The 22,474-nt window shown below is 44.4% G+C and overlaps 1 protein-coding gene across 1 annotated transcript; it reads left to right on the top strand.

The window, feature by feature from the left end:
- Positions 1–910: 910 nt before the first annotated feature.
- On the top strand, positions 911–20,571 carry fscn1a (fascin actin-bundling protein 1a). Its single transcript, XM_085453728.1, has 5 exons — positions 911–1,973; positions 13,766–13,922; positions 14,967–15,088; positions 17,677–17,844; positions 18,136–20,571. Exons 1-5 carry the CDS (start codon positions 1,133–1,135, stop codon positions 18,342–18,344), a joined length of 1,497 nt encoding a protein of 498 aa, XP_085309854.1. The 5' UTR covers positions 911–1,132; the 3' UTR covers positions 18,345–20,571.
- Positions 20,572–22,474: the final 1,903 nt, after the last annotated feature.

The following is a 22,474-nucleotide window of genomic DNA, read 5'->3' as shown; positions in this document are numbered from 1 at the left end:
GGGGGGGGGTTGTTGTTGTTGTTGTTTTTTTTAGCTCGATGACAGATCTCTGATCACGATTGACGCCAGCTGCAAAGGTAGCAAAGCTAGCTTGTGATTGATCTTACTTTGCATAGTTATGCAGGTGGAAAGAATATTTGTGTTTTTTTTCTGTACCCAGATTGGAAACTCCAGCGCTGTCGCTCTCATGGCGCCGTGCCATGGACGTGCACGGGTCATGTTTGGAACAACTGCCCTTGAAATTTCACTGAGCCATGAGCTACTTCTGCGTTGGCCGATATCTGTTTGTATGTTTTGTTTTGTTTTAAAGTGTACACTTGTGTGTGTGTGTGTGTGTGTGTGTGTGTGTGTGTGTGTGTGTGTGTGTGTGTGTGTGTGTGTGTGTGAGAGAGAGAGAGAGAGAGAGAGAGGGGGGGGGGGGGGTGCTCACTCATGCACATGGACTGAGAAGATGCCAGTGTGATCTGTTTGACCTCTTTGTTTCCAGCCCTGTGATGTGCATGCTCGGCACATGAATAGAGCTGTTTTGTGAGCGGACACACGCACACAGTCCTCGTGATTTGAATGCTGAACCGGTCTCATATGTGTCTGAAAGCGAGAGAAAGTGATATTATTTTAATGCTTGGGTGGAAATCGAGTCGCTAGATATTAAAATAGAGGGCTTTTTAAAGAATTTAAGACAATTTTAAGAGTTTTGAGCTTGTACCAACACACACTGTTCACAATTAGACTTCTAGGGAATTCTGATGGGAAGCGGGAAAACAGGGGAAAATACCTAAACTAGACGGATAAAAGCAACAGGGTTCGAGCAGAGGAGACAACCGAGCTCTGCTCCCAGATTGCTGGTCATCCTGGAGGGCGTGGTTTGATGTGCGACGTCACTGATGGTTATATAGGCTGCAGCTGTGGCGGCGGTCTCGCGCTGCTAAGACAGGCAGAGCACCGAGGACCGGCGGCGCGCGCTCACAGACTCCCCCAAACAAAGAGAAGCACGCGAGGCTGCACAGCATCCCACCCTTTCAGCCGCGAGCTCACTTGCAGAACCGCTCCTCCTCCCCTCTCCTCCTCCTCGTTCTTCTCTCATCCCTCTCAGGACAGAACCGGTCCGAGGCTCGAGCGCACAGAAGCGACAATGACAACTAACGGAGCGACGAACGGAACCAGCGACATGCTGCAGATCCAGTTCGGTCTCATCAACTGCGGGAACAAATACCTGACGGCGGAGACCTTCGGCTTCAAAATCAACGCGTCCGCCACGTCCATGAAGAAGAAGCAGATCTGGACCCTGGAGCAGAGCGGCGATGACTCCAGCGGGAACGTGTTCTTCCTCAAGTCACACCTGGGCCGGTACATCGCCGCCGACAAGGACGGGAACGTCACCGGAGACAGCGAGACCCCGGGTCCGGAATGCCGGTTTGTCATCACCGCTCACGACGACGGCCGCTGGTCCCTGCAGTCCGAGCAGCACGGCCGCTACCTGGGCGGCACCGAGGACCGGATCATCTGCTTCGCCCAGACCGCCTCGGTGGCGGAGAAATGGAGCGTGCACATCGCCATGCACCCGCAGGTGAACATCTTCAGCGTGACGCGCAAGCGGTACGCGCACCTGAGCGACAAGGTGGACGAGATCGCCATCGACCGGGATGTCCCGTGGGGAGTGGACTCCATGATCACGCTCGTGTTCCGAGATCAGCGGTACCACCTCCAGACGTCCGACAACCGCTTCCTGAGGAACGACGGCGCGCTGGTCGCCACGACGGACAAGAGCACCGGCTACACGCTGGAGTTCCGCTCTGGTAAGGTGGCCTTCAGGGACTGCAGCGGCAGGTACCTCGCGCCCTCCGGGCCCTCCGGTACCATGAAGTCCGGCAAGAGCGCGCGCGTGGGCAAGGACGAGATGTTCGTGCTGGAGCAGAGCCACCCGCAGGTCGTGCTCACCGCAGCCAACGAGAGGAACGTCTCCACCCGGCAAGGTGGGTGTGGTGGTGGTCCGGTCCAGATCGTGTGTGTGTGTGTGTGTGTGTGTGTGTGTGTGTGTGTGTGTGAGAGAAGAAGAGTGTCTGGTAGAGGAAGGGTTAACGTGATGGAATTTTGAGACTGCATCTCCCTCCTGCAGCGCGCGCTCTCTCTCTCTCTCTCTCTCTCTCTCTCTCTCTCTCACTCACACTCACACACACACACACACACACACACACACACACACACACACACACACACACACACACACACACACACTCTGAATGATGGACACAGAGCATGGCCTAGACTTCTAGTCCCACACCAGAGGCCTGTGCGCACTTACACATGTTTAAACAATGTCTTTTGGGCCAAATCACCCTCTTTTCATAAAAAGTACTCCTCGTGTGCCATACCAAGCAAATACAGGGCCAGTGTTGTTGATACCAGTACCAATACTTTTAACCTATAATGGCAGCTTATGTAGGGGAGAGCAGTGTGTCATGATTTATGAGAGGAATCTCTAATTTGCAAATTCTGAGCACATTTCAATGACCACTGAATCACTGATTTTTACATTCCACTATAATTGGCACTAATGCAACAAAAACCCACCTTTCAGCTTTTCATGTACTCTGAATCTAGGTTTTTGTTTTTTGCATTTTTCATAGTGCATGTTTGGGGTAAATGATTTCCATTGATTCTATCACGCTTGTATCCATCTGATGTCAATACCAGCATTGGTATCGATACTATCGATATTTGGATCGATCAGCCCACCTCTACAAAACGCAGCACGAAATCACCACCACCACCACCCCTCCCCTCCCACCCCTCACTATTCCCAACCCCCTCAGGCTGGAGCGGATTAAAAGCACTGTTGTATCGTCTATGGTCAGTAAACTTTACAAACCACCACCATGTACACAGAGTTCTCAGCCTCTTACACACAGAGCACGGTGTGCACGCGTGCCTTCATTCAAATGTAAAACAGTCTTAAACTGGAAGGCTGACCGTGCCACCGAAGCAGAATGGCTCCACAATTAGAGAAAGGGGAGAAGATGACTGAAAACTTGGTAGGCAACTGCTACTTTTGTCTTTATACCAAAACAGCTTGCTTAATTTAAGTCGGGTGAGGTTCTGACTGATATGACCAGGAGCATTTAAAAATGCAACACTAGAGTCCTCACCATCTGTGCAGCAGAAAAAGCTCCACAGTCTCAGCTGTCCAGTGAATGTGGATGGAAAAGCTGAAACTGGAGCCTTTGTGTCTCATTAAGAGAGATGCACAGCAGCATCCACTGCTGATGTGATTATTAGCTTCGATAAGGCGGAATAGTTTTTGTTTTTCTTCAATCTCTACTCCCCCTTCCCTCCATTACTGTTTGAGTGAGAGCTCATGGTCTTCATGCATGTCTGATTTTCGGCTGCATGACTGGGCAAGGACACAAGCTTCTCCCTCCACCTTCTTCCTTCCTTCCTTCCTTTTTTCCTCACCCCTCCTTACTTTTTTCCCAGTCTCTGTCTCCTTTATTGTTCTAACCTTTGTTTTTAACACCTCTTCTATATTTCCCCTCCTCCTGCCTTGCCACCCCCTCCCCTCCCCCACTCATACCAAGCCTTCAGGCTTGGCTGCTGTGTGTCTCCAGTCGTCATCGATGGCATGCCGCATGCTGAACATGATGTGTGCCTGAATATCTCTTTTCCCATCATTAATCCAAAACAAAAAAAAAAGTATGATGAACTCAGCAGAAATTTGAGATCAGAGCGAGAGTGTGTGAATCATTCTCTAAATATCACTGTGAGCCAGCGCAGTAATCTCTGAGTATTTGCATGAGGCCGCGAGGCTCTGAAAGTAATGAACGACTTATAACTGATGCTCTCTGAATCGCTCTGAATATCTGGCGTCTGCTGAGAAGACTGGTGGTTTAGTGGCTTTTTTGCTTTGTTTTTTAACTACAGCTTCTATTTTCATGAAGTGTGATCTGTCTATCCTTTCATTTTCCTCTCTCATCGTTGTCACACCCGGGCATGTTTGCTCTGTCTCCCTGCTTTGTTTACTTGTCACAGAGACATTCATCCTCGACTCACAAAGTAGGAGTTGCTACTTTATTTTTTTTATTTTTGTCCAGCTTCAAGCTCAGTCCCAACCCACAAAATGGTGGTCCATTTTGAAGGTGGAGGTTGCGGTATTAAAAGGATGGGCCCCTGCAATGAGAGCACGAACTGCTCTTTAATAATCCACCACAAAAACAATCACACTGTGATCTGAATGGCTGGCTGCTCCACCACAGTTTATTATGGAAGGTGCAGTATCCTGCTTACATGCATGTGTTTAAGCAAATTTTGATACTAAGTGGCTTGTAATCGAGGAAACTGCAGTTTGTCATATCTATCTCTTTACGATTTGAGTGACACATGGAGTATTGGATGCAGCGTGGTGGATCTGCATTGATGGTTACCTTGTAGACAAACAAAAATGTACTTGCACGCGATGTTTCTCAGTGAGAAAAAGGTCAAACAGAGGTGTTGGGTTCAGAATGTCTCTTGCCTGCGACCAGAACTCGTCTACAAACCAGCGAGTGATGTCACAGGTGGTGTGAGTCACTTTTAAGTGCGTTGCTTTAACTTAACGGTGCAGGGAAAGGAGCACTGCTATCAGACTGCTTCTCGTGTCTTTAGATGCTTTATGCTGAAATATTGGAAATCATATCAGACATGTACCCATGATGCCTTGCTCATGGGTGACTCAACCCAAGTCGTCCCTTCTGACCGCTACAACTTATAACGAGCAGAAGATCCGAATCTTGAGAGGGGGGGAAAACCACATTCAGCCCGCCAACAACGGGATCATTGTGATGCAGATTAAATGCCAAGTGGAATTAAACTGCCTCCAGATGTTTTTTCAAATCAACAGCTGCTTATAGTCCCCTCCACTCCATTCTAAAGCGGCTATTTGGCTGACAGACCCAAGTCGTGATGATGGTTAAAATCGGCTGGCTTTTTTTTTGGGGGGGGGGGGTTGGCTCGGGCCAGCTCAGTCGGGTCACTCTGAAAGCTGGTTTTGTCCAGTCAAAACTGTTGATTTGGTGACTCGCGCTTAATTGCTGTTTGTCAAGTTCTCACGCTCAAAAGCAGTAAATCCAGTTTAGACATCCTTTCATTAGTCGGCCATGATTATTGAGTCATGAAATTCTCTTTTTTTCTTTTTATCTTTCTCATGCACCCCTACTTTAAGATAAAATTATGGTCTGCATTGTGTGTTTTCAGTTTTGGCTACTGCAGGTTAGTTTGCACAGAAACAGTGTTACAGTGCAGCTCGCTGGAGGAAAAAGATTCAGCTGCTCGTTTCAGGTTTAGCACATTTGATTTGTTGTGGTTACGTCATGGGAATCTGCATCCGCACACCTCAACGGTGCAGATGGTTAATATATTATGAATGCAGCTTCAGCTGATAGTATTAAGTCAGCTCATCCAAACACACCTACCAAAGACTCTGAGCTGAATGGGATTAGAAACGTTATCAGTGCTTTTGTTTGCACTTCTTCATGAGACCTCCGTTAATCTAAAATGTTGCAAATAACTCAAATGTTGCAAATGTTTTTACAAGAGAGGAGCTGACTCTTTACTCCCTTCTGTGATTTATTTTATTGTTACAGCCCAGCAGTGTTTTAATTAATCCAATATTTCATATTGGTTCACGTAAAGTCTGATGTCCGTCATTGTGTGACTTTAAACAAAACCCAAACGGTGCCACAGTTTTTGCTGTTCACTAATCTGAACTCACAGCATTTGTAATTGCTTTTTAAACTGACTCAGTACTGCCGCTTGTTTCCGGCTCATAACATCCACTCTTCTCGTCTCTGGTCACGAATTCTCAGAGAGGCTGTTTAACGACCCGCATATGGACTCGGACGCAATTATCAGTCAGTTAGCCTGCAGCTCGGTGGCCCTTTAGTGGCCTGTTCTTCCTCTAAACTGTAGGGCAAGTGTGAGTGAAGACTGAGTGCTGGTTTGTCAGCTAAAACAATAAGAATCCGTCACATCCTGTTGGCGACCGGTGGTTGCTTTGTGACCACCGAGTGTTGACTGTTCTTTGTAAGCAACAATTCCCTGAGGGGCAAATGTGAGGTGACTCGGGGGGTCTTTGGTTTTTGGTGACAAAGCTCCTGCTGTCTCCATAAAACCCAAAGGACTATGAAAACAACTAGATTCAACCAAACCTCCAACCCCCATTGTGAAACAGTTAGCTTACAGTACTGTGTACCATCTTAAGTCTCCCTTTATTTCTTTGTAATTTACTAGGAAAATGAGAAAGAAGTGCAGCAGCTTGTTGAAACATGCAATATCATATACTGTATGTGTATAGTTGTGTATATAATAGAGATGGCACGATACCACTTTTTTATGTCCGATACCGATATCATAAATTTGGATATCTGCCGATACCGATATGAATCCGATATAGTGTTTTTTAATCAACAAAACTGTTTTTTAAATATCTTGCTGCATTTTGTATAAGTTCATACTCAAGTTTAAAACAACAACTACACTAAAGCTATTCTGTTATACCTGTATGCAAAAAAAAATATTTCATAGTTCAGCAATACTGATCAATCTAATAAACTTAAACCTACACCATCCTCCCTATTCTGGTATTTTAAAGAGTACTTAGCATAAATATTAAGCAACCTAACTAATAGGGTTCCAACTCCCAGCAACAACAAAAATAAATAAATAAAAAATAGGGAACCACCCCTCACGCTCCACCTCATGATGCTTAATCGACGTAATCAACCTTAATTTGATGCAGTGTGAAAAAAAAAATGCACAGAAATCAATTATTTTTCAAGAAATATTAAATAGATTCAACATCTTTCTTCAACAAAATTGCAGACTGCACAGATGGTACCTTCCCAAAGTAAAAAGTACTATAGCTTACTAGGGTATATATATTAGACTTAATAGTCACTATATACAGTAATTGACTTCTATTCCTTTTACATCAGATTAAAACTTTGGGTGTCAGATAATTATTTATTAAAAGCTCGACATTTTAAATGAGAATAAGAAAGAAAAGTATGTCTTTGTGCCCCCTTTTCCCAGTTAATGCCCTATCGGCCCCCCTGGCTAAACTTTGCTAGATCCGCCCCTGCACAGTTACCAGCGTCAGCTACGTAGAAAAAGATCCTGGTGTAGAAAGTAATATTAAATACATTCTAACAACAGCTTATCAAGCTTAAACGTGCTGCTGTTGTTTATCTGCTGGTTTCCTCTTTCTGGTGCAAAGTGGGCCAAAAGCAAACTAGAGACACGGACTCGCGACAGAAAAGCCGATCAGCTGATCGTTAAGCAGTTTCATGATTGAAGTAGCAGCAGGAGAGGCAGTCGCTTGTTAAGCTTAAGCAGGAATGCTTTACAAACATTTAGAGATGGACTTACACACGTGCTTTACTTCTCTCGGGATAACTTTGTCGGAGATGAAATGCCAGGTTGCTAGCGAAGCTCCACATGCTATCCAGACCACCGACAGGTCCGCATGCCACAGCCGCTCTATCACGTGATGCATACTGCTCCGACGTGCTAACGTTCTGAGGTGAGTTACGGAGTGTTGCAAGTTTTGTGAGGTGCTTTTGTGATATTTAATGGATCGGATTACATTTTTTTATTTTTCTCCGATATCCGATCCAGTAATTTAGGTCAGTATCCGACCGATACCGATACCTAATATCCGATCGGTCCATCTCTAGTATATAATACTTTAAGTAATCTTCAGGAATAGTTCTCAGGGCTTCTTTAAGGGCATTCACAGTTCTTCTTTGGGTTTCGGCTGCTGTTTCTTCTGTTCTTTGTCAAGATGATCCCAATAATGTTCAACAAGGTTGAGGTCTGGGGTGTGGAGGCCAATCCATGCCTCTCAGGTCCCGTGTCAGGCCTTTGCATTCTTTTTTCACCTTTATTTCTTAATGATGTAACTTTGGCATTTTTCAGATATTCAAGTAAACAAAATGTGAGCTAATGTTTTTTTTTTTTCTCTTTTTTTTTTTTTTTGACGGGATGCTAGTAATAAATTTACTATTTAAAACTGGTTCTATACTAAGTTGTCCAGTATGTGCAGACACTATGCTGATTTATCTCTAGAGCTGGGAGTCGGTTTTTAAATCTCTTGAATGATTCGGTGAGTAGTAACAAAAAAACAACCCCATTCCTCTGAAAATGATCAATTGCAACTGATGCAACGAAAAACAGCCTGAAGATGACATATTTTAAGAAAATCCAGCTCCTTGGAAGCGAAATATCAGAAAATGAGGTGTGACTAAAGACACCTGCACAGTCTGGGGATCGAACAAACTGAGCTTTAAATGTAGCCAGCCTAAACATCTCTATTGCCTTACAAAGCTCACTCTTGTTAAATGGTTGCTTCTCCCTATAAAGTCATCTATACGGATTACAGATTCATCTGTGGTTGCTTTGCATTAATTTGACAGAATCCTCATCTCCTAATTCATAAATAATTTTTAAGTCTGCACATTAGTCAGGGTGAAACCAACCGTGCAATGTGTGGTAAACTCAGGAAGCAGAAACACTGGCTCCATGTTGTGTCTGGCCACGAGTCAGCCCTGACACCCTATCTGCCTCCTTCATCCCCACCCGCGAGCAGGAAATGAGACGTGAGAGGCGCAGCTCTGACCTTGGCTGGTGTGCGATAATCCCCGCGGGGTGAAGGGCGACTATTTGCTTTCTCTCACTGCAACAAGGTCGACCAGTAGGATAAAAAAGATGGGAAGCATTTAATTTATGCATCCTTGGTAATGCTCGCTGGCTGTGACTGAGTGGGCACGCTGGCGTTTTAATGTTTGCACGCCCTCTGCGTGTTTGTGTGCTGGGAGCGCGCCAGAGGATCGGCCTCGCGTCAGCTGCATACCCACGAGGGGGGGAACCTCTCCTCCTCGATGTCTGCGCTTTATTATAGGTTAGGGTTCAGCTGGTCTCCAGCGTGTCATCCTGCCGTGCTCTGGGTGTGTCTCCACATCGCCGTCCTTGAGTTCACAGCAACTGTACTTCAGTAGAGACGAGCTGAACACACAGTTTGAATCAATTTGCCCAAAGAGTTGGGGCATCCCCGGGCACGATACTCTCTCACATGCCTGACCTCCTTTTCTCTGCATGCATGTGTGTTGTTTTTGTTTTTTGAGTTGAAGCAGCAGTGTTTCAGTCAGTGTGGGCCGGCTGGTTACACTCTGTGTGTTTGGATCAGAACAAAAGCTGATGATCTGGCTCCCTGTTTGTGCCCCAGCTGGTCGCCTCCTCAGTCAGGGCCTGGTGAACAATAGGAGCCACACAAACACACAAAGTAGGCTTGATAGAATCGCGTGCGTTCACAGCAGGCCTCTGGTGCTGGCTCACTGAGGACAATCTGTGCCTGCCGCCATTAGGCTGAGTGCGATGGGTGGAGTGGATTGTTGTTTAAGTAGAGTGTGTGCATGAGGTTTGGGAGGAATCGGCATGTGTGGTTTGCTGGTGTGTGTACATGATTGCAGACCCTCTCTGTCCTCCTTCATAACCCTGTGAGCTTCAAGACTGATCAGTGTGGACAGATCTGGTTGTGTAGCGGCCTCACGGCTGAGGCTGCACGGCCTTCAGGGTGACTGTTTTGTCTGTCAGTCGGGTATTTTTATAGCAGTTTTTTGTTTTGTTTTTTTTAAATGTCCTTGTGATAACTCAAGACAAGGCAGCTGAATGTGTGAAAGTGTCTGACACCATCTGCAAGGCTGACTGAAGTTTATTCAAATCAGATATTCAGAGAATCATTTACTCAAATCAGCTCAGCATGCAAAACTGCGTCTTAGTTTCCGGGTTTATTTTCATATAGTGAAATTCATGTTTGTTTTTCCGCTGAAACTAACAGTTCCAAACTCACGCCAGACTTTAGCCGGTGCCGGTTTTCAGTGTCTGTGTGAAAATGCACATTAGACATGCACGTAAAAATCAGACGTCTTAGATTTGTACAAAAATGAAGTAAATGAAAAACATTGAACTGAGAATGAAAAACAGAAGCTAAAGTGAACCCTGCTGACCTTTTATTCAATATTTTAAACTGAGTTTAAAAGTGTGTGATGCTTGATATTACCCCAAGTCATCGGTCACTGAAATGAACGTATTCGAGCCTTGTGATGATTTGGTGTCAGCGGTTGTTTTATTTTAGACTGAAGTAGTTGTTTTGCTTGGGCAGAGCGCAACTGAATAAACTGTTTGTTTGAAAAATTCCCCAGTTTGGGAAGTATGCTTATCCTCTTGACTGATGACAGTCAGATAAGATGTGTGGTTACACAGCTATACGTTTTGAAGCTGTAATCTAATTTCACCGGTCGCCTCATAAGCAGAAAGAAAAAATCTCCCAAAATATTACCCCGCCAGCAGCAGCCTGAACTGCTGGTACAAGGCAGCATGGATCCACACTTTCATGTTATTTATGCCAAATTCTGTCTCTAACGTGAATGTTGCAGCAGAAACTGAGACTCCTCAGACAAGGCAGCATTTTCCAAGTCTCCTGTTGTCCAATTTTAATGATTTTGTGTGAGTTTTAACATCAGTTCGATGGGTTTTCTTCTACTGTGGTCTTCTGCTGCTGTAGCTGAACTGCTCAAAGGTTTGATGTTTTACATTCAGAGATGCTCTTCTGCATGGCTTGGTTATAACGAGTGGTTGTTGGAATTACCGTCTCCTCAGCATAAAACAGCTTGTCCATTCTTGTCTGGTATAAACAAGCTATTTTATCCAGAGAATCATTTTTCTTCTCAGACCATCCTCTATAAACCGATGGTTCTGTGGGAAAATCCCAACAGGCTAGCAGTTTCTGAAATACTTGGACCAACATCATGCTATGTATAAAAAGTAACTTGCATCACCTTTCTTCCACATTCTGATCCTCGCTTTGAACTTCAGCAGGTCGTCTTGAACAGATCTACCTGCTTAGATGTGTTGAGTTGCTGCTATGTGGCTGACTGTTGAGAGATTTGCAATAACAAGGAGTTGAACAAGTGGCCAGTGAGTGTGCAGTCTTTGAAAGCAGTTAAAGGATTTTCATGCAAGTTATTTTTCACCATATGAACATATCTAGCTCTTTTCACCAGAGCACTGATTTAAAAAGCCATGCCAGTTCATAATATGGAAACAGCCAGCAAAGAAAAATGATAGGAGGACGTGCATACTAATGAATAGATATGGCCGCCACCAACACCTGTGCTCCATGTGTCATTGATGAGTGGCTCAGGTTTCCAGGTTTGGCTCTTGATTGGTTCTTTTGGAGGACGACGCGAGAAAACCACCAACTTTGCCTTTGAATAGATTTCTGTTCAGTGACTTTGAGTGCTGTGAGTCTCGTATGTAATTCATCACATTTGTATGAAGCTGAGGTTAGCACCAGGTTAGCTTGAAATGAACAGATGTAAGCAGCTAGCTTGGCTCTGTCCACAGTAACAAGTCCACCTACCACCTGCTCTTTAAAGCTCAGTAATTACCACACTGATTTGTTCGCCTCGCCCTGGTTGTCTGGTTTGACCCCAAACTTCCTGAGCTGGATATCAAACTGCTTGTTTTTCATAGAGCCGCCTCGACACTGTATCAAAACAGAGCCCATGCTACTGCTTTGAATGAACAGCTCACATTAACACAACCCAGATGACATAACTCACGCTTGACGGGCTTTTTCTTTGTGCTCTTATCATTTACAAGTCAAAATTTCAAAAGTAAAGACCTCATATTAAAATGAGGTTTTGAATGACTTTCATAAGAGTCTTTTGTAGTGTTTTTAAAATTAGCACATTTGCTATTTGCATTGTAAAGTCGTCTCTAATACCAGCCAAAAGCTCGTCATGGGTCAAAACCACCAGCAGATGGTTTGATCCACGCATAGCCACAGTCTACATACATGGGCTCTGCTTTGCTACTAGAGTTGCGTTGGCTGAGCAGGAAGCAGCGAGCATTAGAGGAGAGTTCAGAGACGTGTCCTATCTTGGAGGACACTGATCTTTTTTGCCAGTTTTTTTCTCCTTGTCCTCCTCAAACCCTTCTAAATGAACATTCTTGTTTCCTCCGTACCCCCTCCTCTCCATGTGGTTCCCATTATGGTTATATTTTCCTTCTTAATCATCTGTGTGTGTGCACATGTGTGCATCTCTGCATTTTTCTGCAGAAACTCAATCCCGAGCGCCAGACACAGTCCGTGAGCAGTAACTGTTGAACACCTTTATGTAACGCTGGCTCTGTGTGAATACTGTTACTGAGTGCTGCTGGCAGAATAGTTACTGTTGGGGTAAAGGTTCCCCTCTTAATGTGTTCACAAACATGTGTTGTGCCACTTGTGCGGCTGTTTTTTTTTGTTTTGTTTTTTCTTCGTCTTCTCCTGATTCGCCCTCTCACCTCTTGCTCTGCACACATTTACATAGCAGACAGGCTCTCTCTCTCTCTTTTGTGAGCCCTCTGGCTATAGGTCAGTGCACAGTATGATTTCATCATATACAATGGCGGGCTTTGTGCTGCTTAGATTGTATTTGTGCGTCTGGGTTTTCGCTCTTATAGTTGACTCATGTGTTTACCTCTTTGTTGCTCTTGAGTGCCTGACTAAGGTTGATTTGATTTTAATGAGGTCTGCTGATCTGTACAAACACACACATGCACTCACAGACTCACTGATTTTTGTAGTTTTTTTTTTTTGGACTACAGATATACAGCAGGGGAAGAAGGACGTGGAAATGACAATTATAACTGTGATGTATTTTAAATGTTCACAGAGCTAAAGCTTTTTTCTTTTTTTAAATTGGCCTACAAGTTTTGTCAAGGCTAGCTGCCATCGATTAAATAGCCAATCAAATTATTCAGATAGTTCCCATTGCTTTTGGTACACCTTAAGGGATACCATCACTCTCGTTTCGTATTCTTGGAATCTGCTATAGTAGCTTTGCATGATTCACAGTTCAAAATAATCCTTTTATCTTACACTGGGCCTTGTTGCAGTTTTCTTCTGATATCTGATTGGCTGCCCCTCATGAACAGGAGGTTTGAACTGCAGGTGGGTGGAGCTTCTGTGTGCCTGAGATGACCATATTAGGGATATGTTCTCACTGACATAATGCAGAGTGGGGGGAAAAAATATCTCTGAAATACTAAATGCCTACAAAACCAACAACTTATACTTTAGTTGAGTAATGTTTTCATGCTAAAAATGGAAGCATGTTAATATTTTATCATTATTTGGGGATGTAGATGTAAGTATTTAGCATCAGAGCTGCTGTGCCTTCTCAGATTCCCGCAGAGACTGTTGTCACTGCTGGCTAGCAAACTCTGTGTGCTGTGACCGTCCACTGTGACGCCTGATCCTTTGAAGTGTAGTGGGGTCTGTCTAGACCAGGACAGATGTGAGTGGGTGGGTGTGGGTTTGTGTGCAGCTGTGTTAAATCCTTCACTAATCTAAGCAGACTGATGTTGTTCATTTGGTACGTCTGATCCTGACCAGCGGATGTGAACGTGTGGGCTGTGTATACCTCGGTGGGTATAAGGGTGCATGCAGCGCTGTCCGGACATATTGAATTATGTGGACAGGGCTGATGTCCTCATAATCCTTGCAAAGAAAAAGCTTTTGGAGAATGTTTGTATAGAAGTTTCAGAAGAAGTCCTTACTATACGGTTACCTGCCTCACGTGTGCGTGCGTGTGTGTTGAATGTTAATGATGAATCTTCTGTGGTTATTCATATCCCTCTCATATTCATCAGCCTGACAAGGTCTCCCCAACATTTTAACCCCACACAGGTATGGACCTGTCAGCCAATCAGGATGAAGAAAGTGACCAAGAGGTATTCCAGATGGAGATCTGCCGTGAAAACAGGAAGTGCGCATTCCGGACTGCCGCTGGGAAATACTGGACCCTGACGGCTAACGGCGGCCTGCAGTGCACGGCCTCCACTAAGTAAGAATCGCACACATCATCACAGCTACACCTGCTTCAGTGAGGTCCGTTCATTGTCCGTGTGTGTGTCTGCTGACTGTGGAAAACTCAAACTGGTCCGTCATAGCTTCTGGTGTTTAGTCCTCACTCGTAATTTGACCTGTGTGTGGGAGGGATTGATGGCATGTCCATAGCTGTGGCATGCTGTGGGAGTTGAAGTGCATTTGTGTGCAGCCCTAACCTGTGGAGTCATTTGCTTTAATGTACAGTAGTTCAGTTCAACCAGAGAGCTAGCTATTAACCCCTGACCTTTGACCCTATGCTCTTGAGTCACTTCTCTGTGAGTCCCCAGACAGATCCAGGAGTGGGAGTCTGGTCATTTTACATGTCATGAGTTAAGAGAGTTTTACTTTTAAAGCCTCTTTCTTGAGGAAACTATGTGCGGTGATCAGGAGGAGCTGCAGATGTTTAGCATTAGCGTGTTTGCACGTGTGCAGGAATGATGCAGAGGACAGCAGTAAACTGATCAGCTCGGTCACAAGCATGCGCTATGAGGGAGCTCAGAAGCAGACCATTCTGTTTAAGATAAGACCGAGCAGATCCTCAACACTGAGGGGGGCCTGCAGGAACTTCACCAGATTACTCAATCACATTCTTGAGATTTCCCTCTGTTTACTTCTCGCAGATTAGACCACCAAAGTGCTTTTTTTTTTTTAAACCAGCTGTGGTCTGCTGAAAACATTTTGAGGATGTTTCTGAGCTTCAGAGAATCAAAATCAACTTAAAAAAAATCCTCTCCCAAGTGAAAGGATTTAGTAAGCTACTTGATTCCACTTAACCAAAGACTTCAAGCTTATCCCTCTACCCGGATCCTACCTATCTAATTACCCAAGAGTCACTTGCACTGCGATAAAGCTGCTGGGCGTCTCAGTCTGTGAAGATGTTTGTTTGTTGTTTTGTTTTTTTTAGCTGACAATCCTGCGAGTGCATTACTGCATATCTGACTGCTGTGTAAGGTTTTTTGGGTACTCCTTTAACTCTTTAATTTTCTCTCCGTCTCTGCAGATCAGCTAATTGCTACTTTGACATTGAGTGGCGTGGGAAGAGGCTGACGTTCCGGGCTGCTAATGGGAAATACGTCGCCGCCAAGAAAAACGGCCAGTTGGCGGCCACCATCGACAGTGCAGGTTAGTGCGACGTGTTGATACAGCCGTGCAAACAGACGCACGGGGGATAACCAATTTACACCTCTGCAGTGACGGGGAGAATTTCAGTGCAGTGGAAGTAATTCAATTGTGGCTCCAGTTGTGCACTTGAGTGGAGGGGTTCTGTTTTGTAAGCTGTTTAATGCTTTTTAACTCTGTTGCAGTCTTTTCGTTTGCGTTTTTTGCCAAGTTTTTACTCGATGTATTGAATTAATGGTGCTGATTGGAAACATCATGGGAAAATTCCTGAGCAAGCAAGAGTGTGTGTGTGACACTAAAAATAAATAAGGGCTGGCTTTTGTTACCTGTCAATGGAAAATTGTATTTAGTAGTCAGTATAATCTTTTAGTGATATAAGTTTGCATATGGTAGAATACTGCATGTAGTTATTTGTATTAGGAAATGTTTAACCATGTATGCTTAGAGGCATATAATCAATTGTGTAGTGACAGGATGTGTGATTTTCAGCAGGCTTGGTTCATCCCCACATCCTGGGAGCATGGGAAAGAGCTCGTACCTTGTTTTATTGTTTTACGGTAGGATTAACGTAGCTATGTCTGTTTTAGTTTAAGTGCTTCTTTACATTTAGATGAACTGCAGGACTTCCTCACTGTGTTATCCAGGGTGAGGGGGGGGGGTCACCCTTCTCCTGACCAAGGATGTACCTTTTGTGCTTTATGACCCTTTGATCAGCAACACACACACACACACACACACACACACACACACTGGAACTATAAAATAAAGACCGGGGCAGTCTCTGGGCGCGAGTCCCTGAGCCCTCACTCTCGTGCGAGAGCTCAGAGCTGCCCTTGCTAAGCAACAAGTAAAACTGTCTGTGTTTCTCTTCTCTGAAGTCTTTACTGAAGAAGTGTTTTATAATATTTTCCCTAACATTACCAGTGTTGTGCAATGAGTGAAAAGCTTCCTGCTGACTAAAAACAAAAAACCTCTTTATATCTCTCACAGCCATGAATGTGCTGTTTATCAGCCACAACATGGAAAGTGAAACCATTGCCCAACACATTATATTGGCATTTTAGAAAATACAGGTTATGCTGACATTATGAAGGTTTTTTTTTTAATGTTACCTTCAAACACTGAATATTTTAAGCTCTTCTAGTACTTCAAAAACTGAGTTTATACAAGACTGAAAGTCAATATTTGGTAAGATCCCCTTTAGTCTCCAACACAGTCTGAACTCTCTTGCGCAGGTATAGAACAGTTCTCCAGGCTTCTTGAAGGACATTCAAAGCTCCTCTTTGGATGTTGACTGGCTTTTGCTCTGTTCTTTGTTAAGATGATCCCACACTGCTTCAGTCGTGTTGAGGTTTGGGTTCTGGGGAGGCCAATCCATGACTGACAGTGTAACATTGTGTTTTTTCTATCGAGATATGCAGATATGCTTTTATCCCATTGACAGCGTGTTGGGGATCACTGCAAAGCGCATTGACACAGATTTTCAGTCCAGTTCTTGTATAGTTTGGTATACCTATTACAGCCTTTTCTCCCCGTTTGTCAGTAAGAATGACTTCTTGACAGTCACCTTTCTACTGAGACCATTTCTCGTGAGGCATCAGTGAACAGTAGATGGGTCAGGTGAAGTTCTGGATGCATCTCTCAGGTCGTGTGTCAGGCCTTTCACCTAAGAGCTCTCTGCGGGGGAAGGAGAAAAAAAAGTGAAACAAATGTGTTCTTTTTGGGGGTTTTTTGCAATAGGCTGCTAGCAACAACGTGCCTAAAGGTGCAATTTAAAATTGCTTGTGTTGGGTGCCTTTTCTTCATTCTTGAATGATTCATAGTTCTAAACAAAAGATCTTCCCTGTGAAAATGGTCGGATATAAGAAGACAATGTTGAAATAACAGCTTCTCCTAACAGTCTTTTGTAGTTGTAGACAGATTTGATGTCAGTGCTAACCAGCTAGCTAACCGGCTAGCTAACAGCTGCAGATTTTCCTCATACACTGATGCCACATATTGTCAAGTAGTTTGGTTGATTTGTGTTACATTGATGTCCTTACATTGACATTACACTGAATTTTTATACATGTAACGCTTGGCCAGATAAGTTTTTATTAATAAGTGTTTATTAACTTTGGCTACAAGCACATGATGAAAGTCTTTGTGCTAACTGGCTGCATGTAACATTAGCATTTAATAGGCAGATCAACACTCTGCAAACACCTTTTTCCTCACATTAGTCGGTGGCACAGAGGTTCTAAAAAAGGAAATGCCAAGCTTTTGCACAGAATTTAGGCTGACAGAAACTACAAGTCAGCAAGCGGATCACAAGATGCTCCGCTTATAGATCAGGCGTTGGTCTCCAGCATTGGCGGATCAAAGCTGACGGGTTTTTGCTTTGTGCTGCAGTTTCTCTTTCAGGAGGCTTTGGCAGCTTGAGCACTCGCTGACACAGATTTCTGACATGAGTTGCATCACATACGTTATTTTTTAATGAGAACAAAGAGTCAGCATTTTTAATCATAAGCAGCATTCCAGCAAAACAAAGAAGCACAATGTGCTGATGTGAAGACTGCACATTGCTCTGACACATCTGTTGTCTCTTTCAGGTGAGTCTGAGGAGTTCATCATGAAGCTGATCAACCGCCCGATCATCGTGCTGCGCGGGGAGCACGGCTTCATCGGTTGCAGGAAGGTGACTGGGACGCTGGACTCCAACCGCTCCTCCTATGACTACTTTACTCTGGAGTTCAGAGATGGAGCGTACAGCCTGCAAGGTCTGTTTTTGACACAACTGGGTCCTGCAGAGGAGAAGTCATATTAATGCAAACTTTCATTTGTAGTAACCTTAAACAGTCAGCAAGCTGATGCTATAACGTCAGTATGTGGAGAGACACGGACACGGGGGGTTTAATCATTTATTCTCCAAGAGATTTAGATTTTCACTATGGACTCACAAGGTGTCTGTGCCAAAAAAGGATTTCAATCTTTTGTTTCTTCCCCATGATTATCATTTTTAATCCTCACTTTTCCTCCTCCCCTGTGCCTCCTCTCCACTCTTCCTGCAGACTCTACAGGTAAATACTGGATGGTGGGGAGCGAGCAGTCGGTGGTGAGCAGCAGCGACACGCCCGTCGACTTCCTCTTTGAGTTTTGCGACTACAACAAGCTGGCCATCTGCCACGCCGCTGACGGGAAATACCTGCGCGGCGACCATGCCGGCGTGCTGAAGGCCAACGCCGACGACCTTGAGACCGCCACACTGTGGGAGTACTGAGGGGGAAGCGGAGGGGGAAAACCCGCGGCGAACGGGGATGTGGTCGCCTGCCGCCGTGATGCCGGAGGAGGGAAACGAGAGCACGGCGGCGGCTCGACGACACCACCCGTCCACACATATATGGTGTCCTCACCCCCCCTCCCCTCCTCCCTCCCCTCTTGCTCCTCAGTATATCCTGTACTTATAACTTTATATGTTGATGAACTGCACAGAGAGAACAGGAAGGTTAGAAGAAGGAAAGAAGGAGACGCTCCTTTTTCCTTTCCTTTTTATCCTTCCTCTCTTTTTTCCAGCTCTGCTCTGCAGTGCCGACCTTTATCTGTTGCCATAGTTACCACAGGGCTGTGCACTTTTCTTCTGCTCCAATCTGGTTTGCTGCTCGACCCATCCCCACCCCCCCATCCTCCGCCACTCACTCCGTCCTTGCCTTACGATTGGGCTGTTTCTCCCCCCCAGAGCAGAGCAGAGCCACGTTTAAAGAGCCCCCTCCTCTCTGAGTGAACCCCCTCGTCTTTCCACTCGTCTCTATTGTTTGTGTGAGCGGCACACGGTGGCAGTATTTATGGTGTCTGAGCTGATCTGGTAGAGTCCTTTTTCTACTTGATCTGATCTCTGAAAACAGACTCAAACCTCATTGCTGTGTCCTGTCAGGTGGCTGTAAGATAGGAAGGAGGAGGTCTGTTTCTCTGATGGTTGGCTCTTGTAGAAACTGGTTTTCTCACCAGGCTGTTTTCTTTTTTTCTTAATTTCCTTTTCTCTCTCATGAGCGGGCCTCGTGCGCCTGTGATGACTGTGATACAACTGGAGTGGATCTGCTGATGATAAAGATGTTGAAGATGTTCTGATCGAAGGGTTCAGTCTCGCCCGTTTTTCATCTCAAGTGTAGGAAATGTCCAAACAGTTTCCCGTGTAGTTCCTCTAGCTGTTTCCTCATTGGTTTGGCAGGAAGTCTGATTTCCTAGACCAAACGATGGGAAGTAGGAAGTTGATCGCTAATACAATTGTCACAAGAATAGTGTAAAGAAACTAAGTGAAGCATTAAAAATGATGGGCCACGTGTGGTATGTGTAATGGAGGAGGAAAAAAGTCTGTGAAACACAGTTGGATTCATTTCTTTTTCCATGTCCGAGGCACAGACATTATCATGGGTAAGTGTACAGTAGGTAGTCCTAAAAAATAAAAACTGGAGTAAAATGATTTATAAACTCTTTGAAAGCTGCTTTTTCGATTCCCTCGACTTGGCGCACGCCTCAGCCTTTACATGTAGACCAAACCTTTGATACTGGAACCGACAAAAACTGGAACCTGGTGCTACTAACAACGTCCCGTCGAGCATCTCGCACACCGTCCGGGGACGGTTTTCCTACTGCCTGTCCACCTCTACACCCATTCCCCATTCCCTAAATCTGCTGCTTCTTTTCGGTCCGAGCAGCGCCATGACCGCATTTACAGCGACGTCTCCATTTCTGTTTGCGTTGGATTTTTTTTTTTCTTATGTCTGAACTGTTGGTGAAAGTTCAGTAGAGACTTGTTTTAAAAGGAGGAAAGAAGTAGTTTGATTACAAGTGGTCTGTAATGCAGTCATGTAGCACGCTGCACCCACGGGTCCCCCCCCCCCCACCTCTTCGATTCTCCACCCTTCAGCAGTCTGCATTCATACTAACAGAAGCAGAAAGTTTCTATCTGCTGCTTTTTTTTTTTTTTTTTCTTTTTCTTTTTTTAACGATCCAGCAAAGATGATCTTGGCACGTGCACCCCCGCCCCCACCTGAATTATTGGGCTCTTCCACCCATCATCATCCAGCATTCCTCTGATCTGAAGGTCAGTATGGAAAACCAATCACTGCTTAGCCCACGTCCAACTTTCTGAAGGTTTTTATTTTTTTTTTATTTTTTGGCATGAATGGTTGAGAATCTCGAGTGAATAAAAGGAGCAGTTGTCCTCGGAGAAACCAGCTTCTCCAAGGTAACCAAGACATGGGCTTAGACAAACGGATGTGGAAGGGTAAACATGTGGTAATGACTGTGCCTTACTCTTGAGTTTTCGGGCAGTAGACAAATTAGAAAAAAAGAGTCCACATCTTTGCTTTGTATAACTGGAACTTCCTTTTGTATTATTTTGTATAATTTTTCTTTGATATTTGTGAATTAATCTCTTTCTCTCTCTCTCTCGTGCCATTGGTTCACCTAAAATCCAACGACCAATAAAACTGGGATTTGGAACGCTATGTGGCTCAATGGTATTTTTTTCTCATTTCCTGGCAAGTTTCAGACAAAACCCTGGTGTCCTCAGTGACCTCCTCTCCAGAACGGTTTTTTGTTTTTTGAACTGCATGTAGTTTTAATAATAAAAAAAAAGTGCACATCTGCTGCAGTAGTAGTGCTCAAAGCTCTGATTACATGGGGCGATCGTGGCTCAAGAGTTGGGAGTTCGCCTTGTAATCGGAAGGTTGCCGGTTCGAGCCCCGGCTTGGACAGTCTCGGTCGTTGTGTCCTTGGGCGAGACACTTCTCCCGTTGCCTACTGGTGGTGGTCAGAGGGCCCGGTGGCGCCAGTGTCCGGCAGCCTCGCCTCTGTCAGTGCGCCCCAGGGTGGCTGTGGCTACAATGTAGCTTGCCATCACCAGTGTGTGAATGTGTGTGTGGATGGGTGGATGACTGGATATGTAAAGCGCTTTGGGGTCCTTAGGGACTAGTAAAGCGCTATATAAATACAGGCCATTTACCATTTACATTGATCACGCAGCTCACCTAGATACTCGGTCAGTTATAGTTTCTGTGAAAAAGAAGCAGTCAGGTATGATCAAATGGAGGCTTTAAACTTTAGTCTGAGGGGTTTAATGTTAATATTGCATTACTGCTGTGGAATTGCAGACATTTTTAATATTTTCCTATATTTTCAAAAAGAAAATCTGCTTATGGAGCAACGTAAGCCTATAAAAATCAAAAACTCCAAAAGGCCTGAAATACTACAAAAGAGTGCATGATGACAGAATTATTTCCATGGTTAAGAAAAACAATGTGAAAACCTCAAACTAGGAAAATACTATTGGATGCAAACCAGAGGTATCGCATCACAAAAAGGTAGGGGCAAGATTTAAGCAGTCTGATCAGTCCAGGAAAGACATTCATGGACAAATTAAGATTAAGAATTAAGATAAACTTCAAGAATGATGGGAAGAGAAAAGCCTGGAAAAGTACTCCTGATCTGAAGCGTGGTGGAGGTGTGGGCACTCAAAAATAACTGGGTCAGTTTTTTCATATTGTGGCTGCTGATTGGATCCAGATCTGAGAGCTACACTTTATGACGGATTCAGTCAGACGCCGCAAATGGATTGTATTAGAAGCAGCCTGCATGTTTCTGAAGCAGTGTCCTATCAAAGTGCTTCTTTAGGAAAACTGGGGATTTAAAAGCGCCAAGATCACAATGCAATAGCATTTATGTCACTTGCTGAAGGCTACCTTGAAGCTGCAAAGACCTACAAACAGCAGCACAAAATGGTTCCAGTAGAGACATGTCAAAGGGGGATCTTTACAGGTTCCAGACTTTAAAAATATTTACAAATATTTGATTCTTTTCATCTCAATTCAGTTATTTATATAGCATCAAATCACACCAACAGTCAGATGATCAGCTATGAACAAGCACTTTGTGACTGTGGGAAGGAAAAACAGGGTGAAATCTCCAGCAGAACTCTGAGGGGAGGCTGTTCTTGCAATCTTAGTTTGCCTTTTACTTTTTTTTTTAAGTATTTCAACATGTGAAATGTCAGGAAATAAGACTATGTTCGTGTCCATCTTGCACTTTGATGGTCTCATTTCACATGCTTTATTGTGAAGGTAAACTTGTGAAGGAGAAAACTATCCAAAAGCTTCACAAATTTTCTCTTTCTTCACTACTTTCTTCAACAGCAGAGGACGGATCAGGGCGATGAATGTGCCAGACTAGGGGGGCAGGGTTGTTAACACATATAAGGAGAAAGTCTGTGCATTTTACTCGACATTTAAAGCTTACTTTGAAGCCCAAGACCTTCTCAGGCTAAATTCTTCTTTTGTTCTTGCAAACTGATTTATTTATTGTATCCTCAAGAAGACGACATTTTCCAAGTTCAACCTGGATAATTCTGGAAAC

The sequence above is a fragment of the Copadichromis virginalis genome, linkage group LG4 (assembly GCF_057382275.1).
Source record: "Copadichromis virginalis isolate Kocher_CV1m ecotype Utaka linkage group LG4, C_Virginalis_male_GT1.1, whole genome shotgun sequence".
Lineage (NCBI taxonomy): Eukaryota > Metazoa > Chordata > Actinopteri > Cichliformes > Cichlidae > Copadichromis > Copadichromis virginalis.
This window is presented reverse-complemented; position numbering and strand designations above follow the sequence as displayed.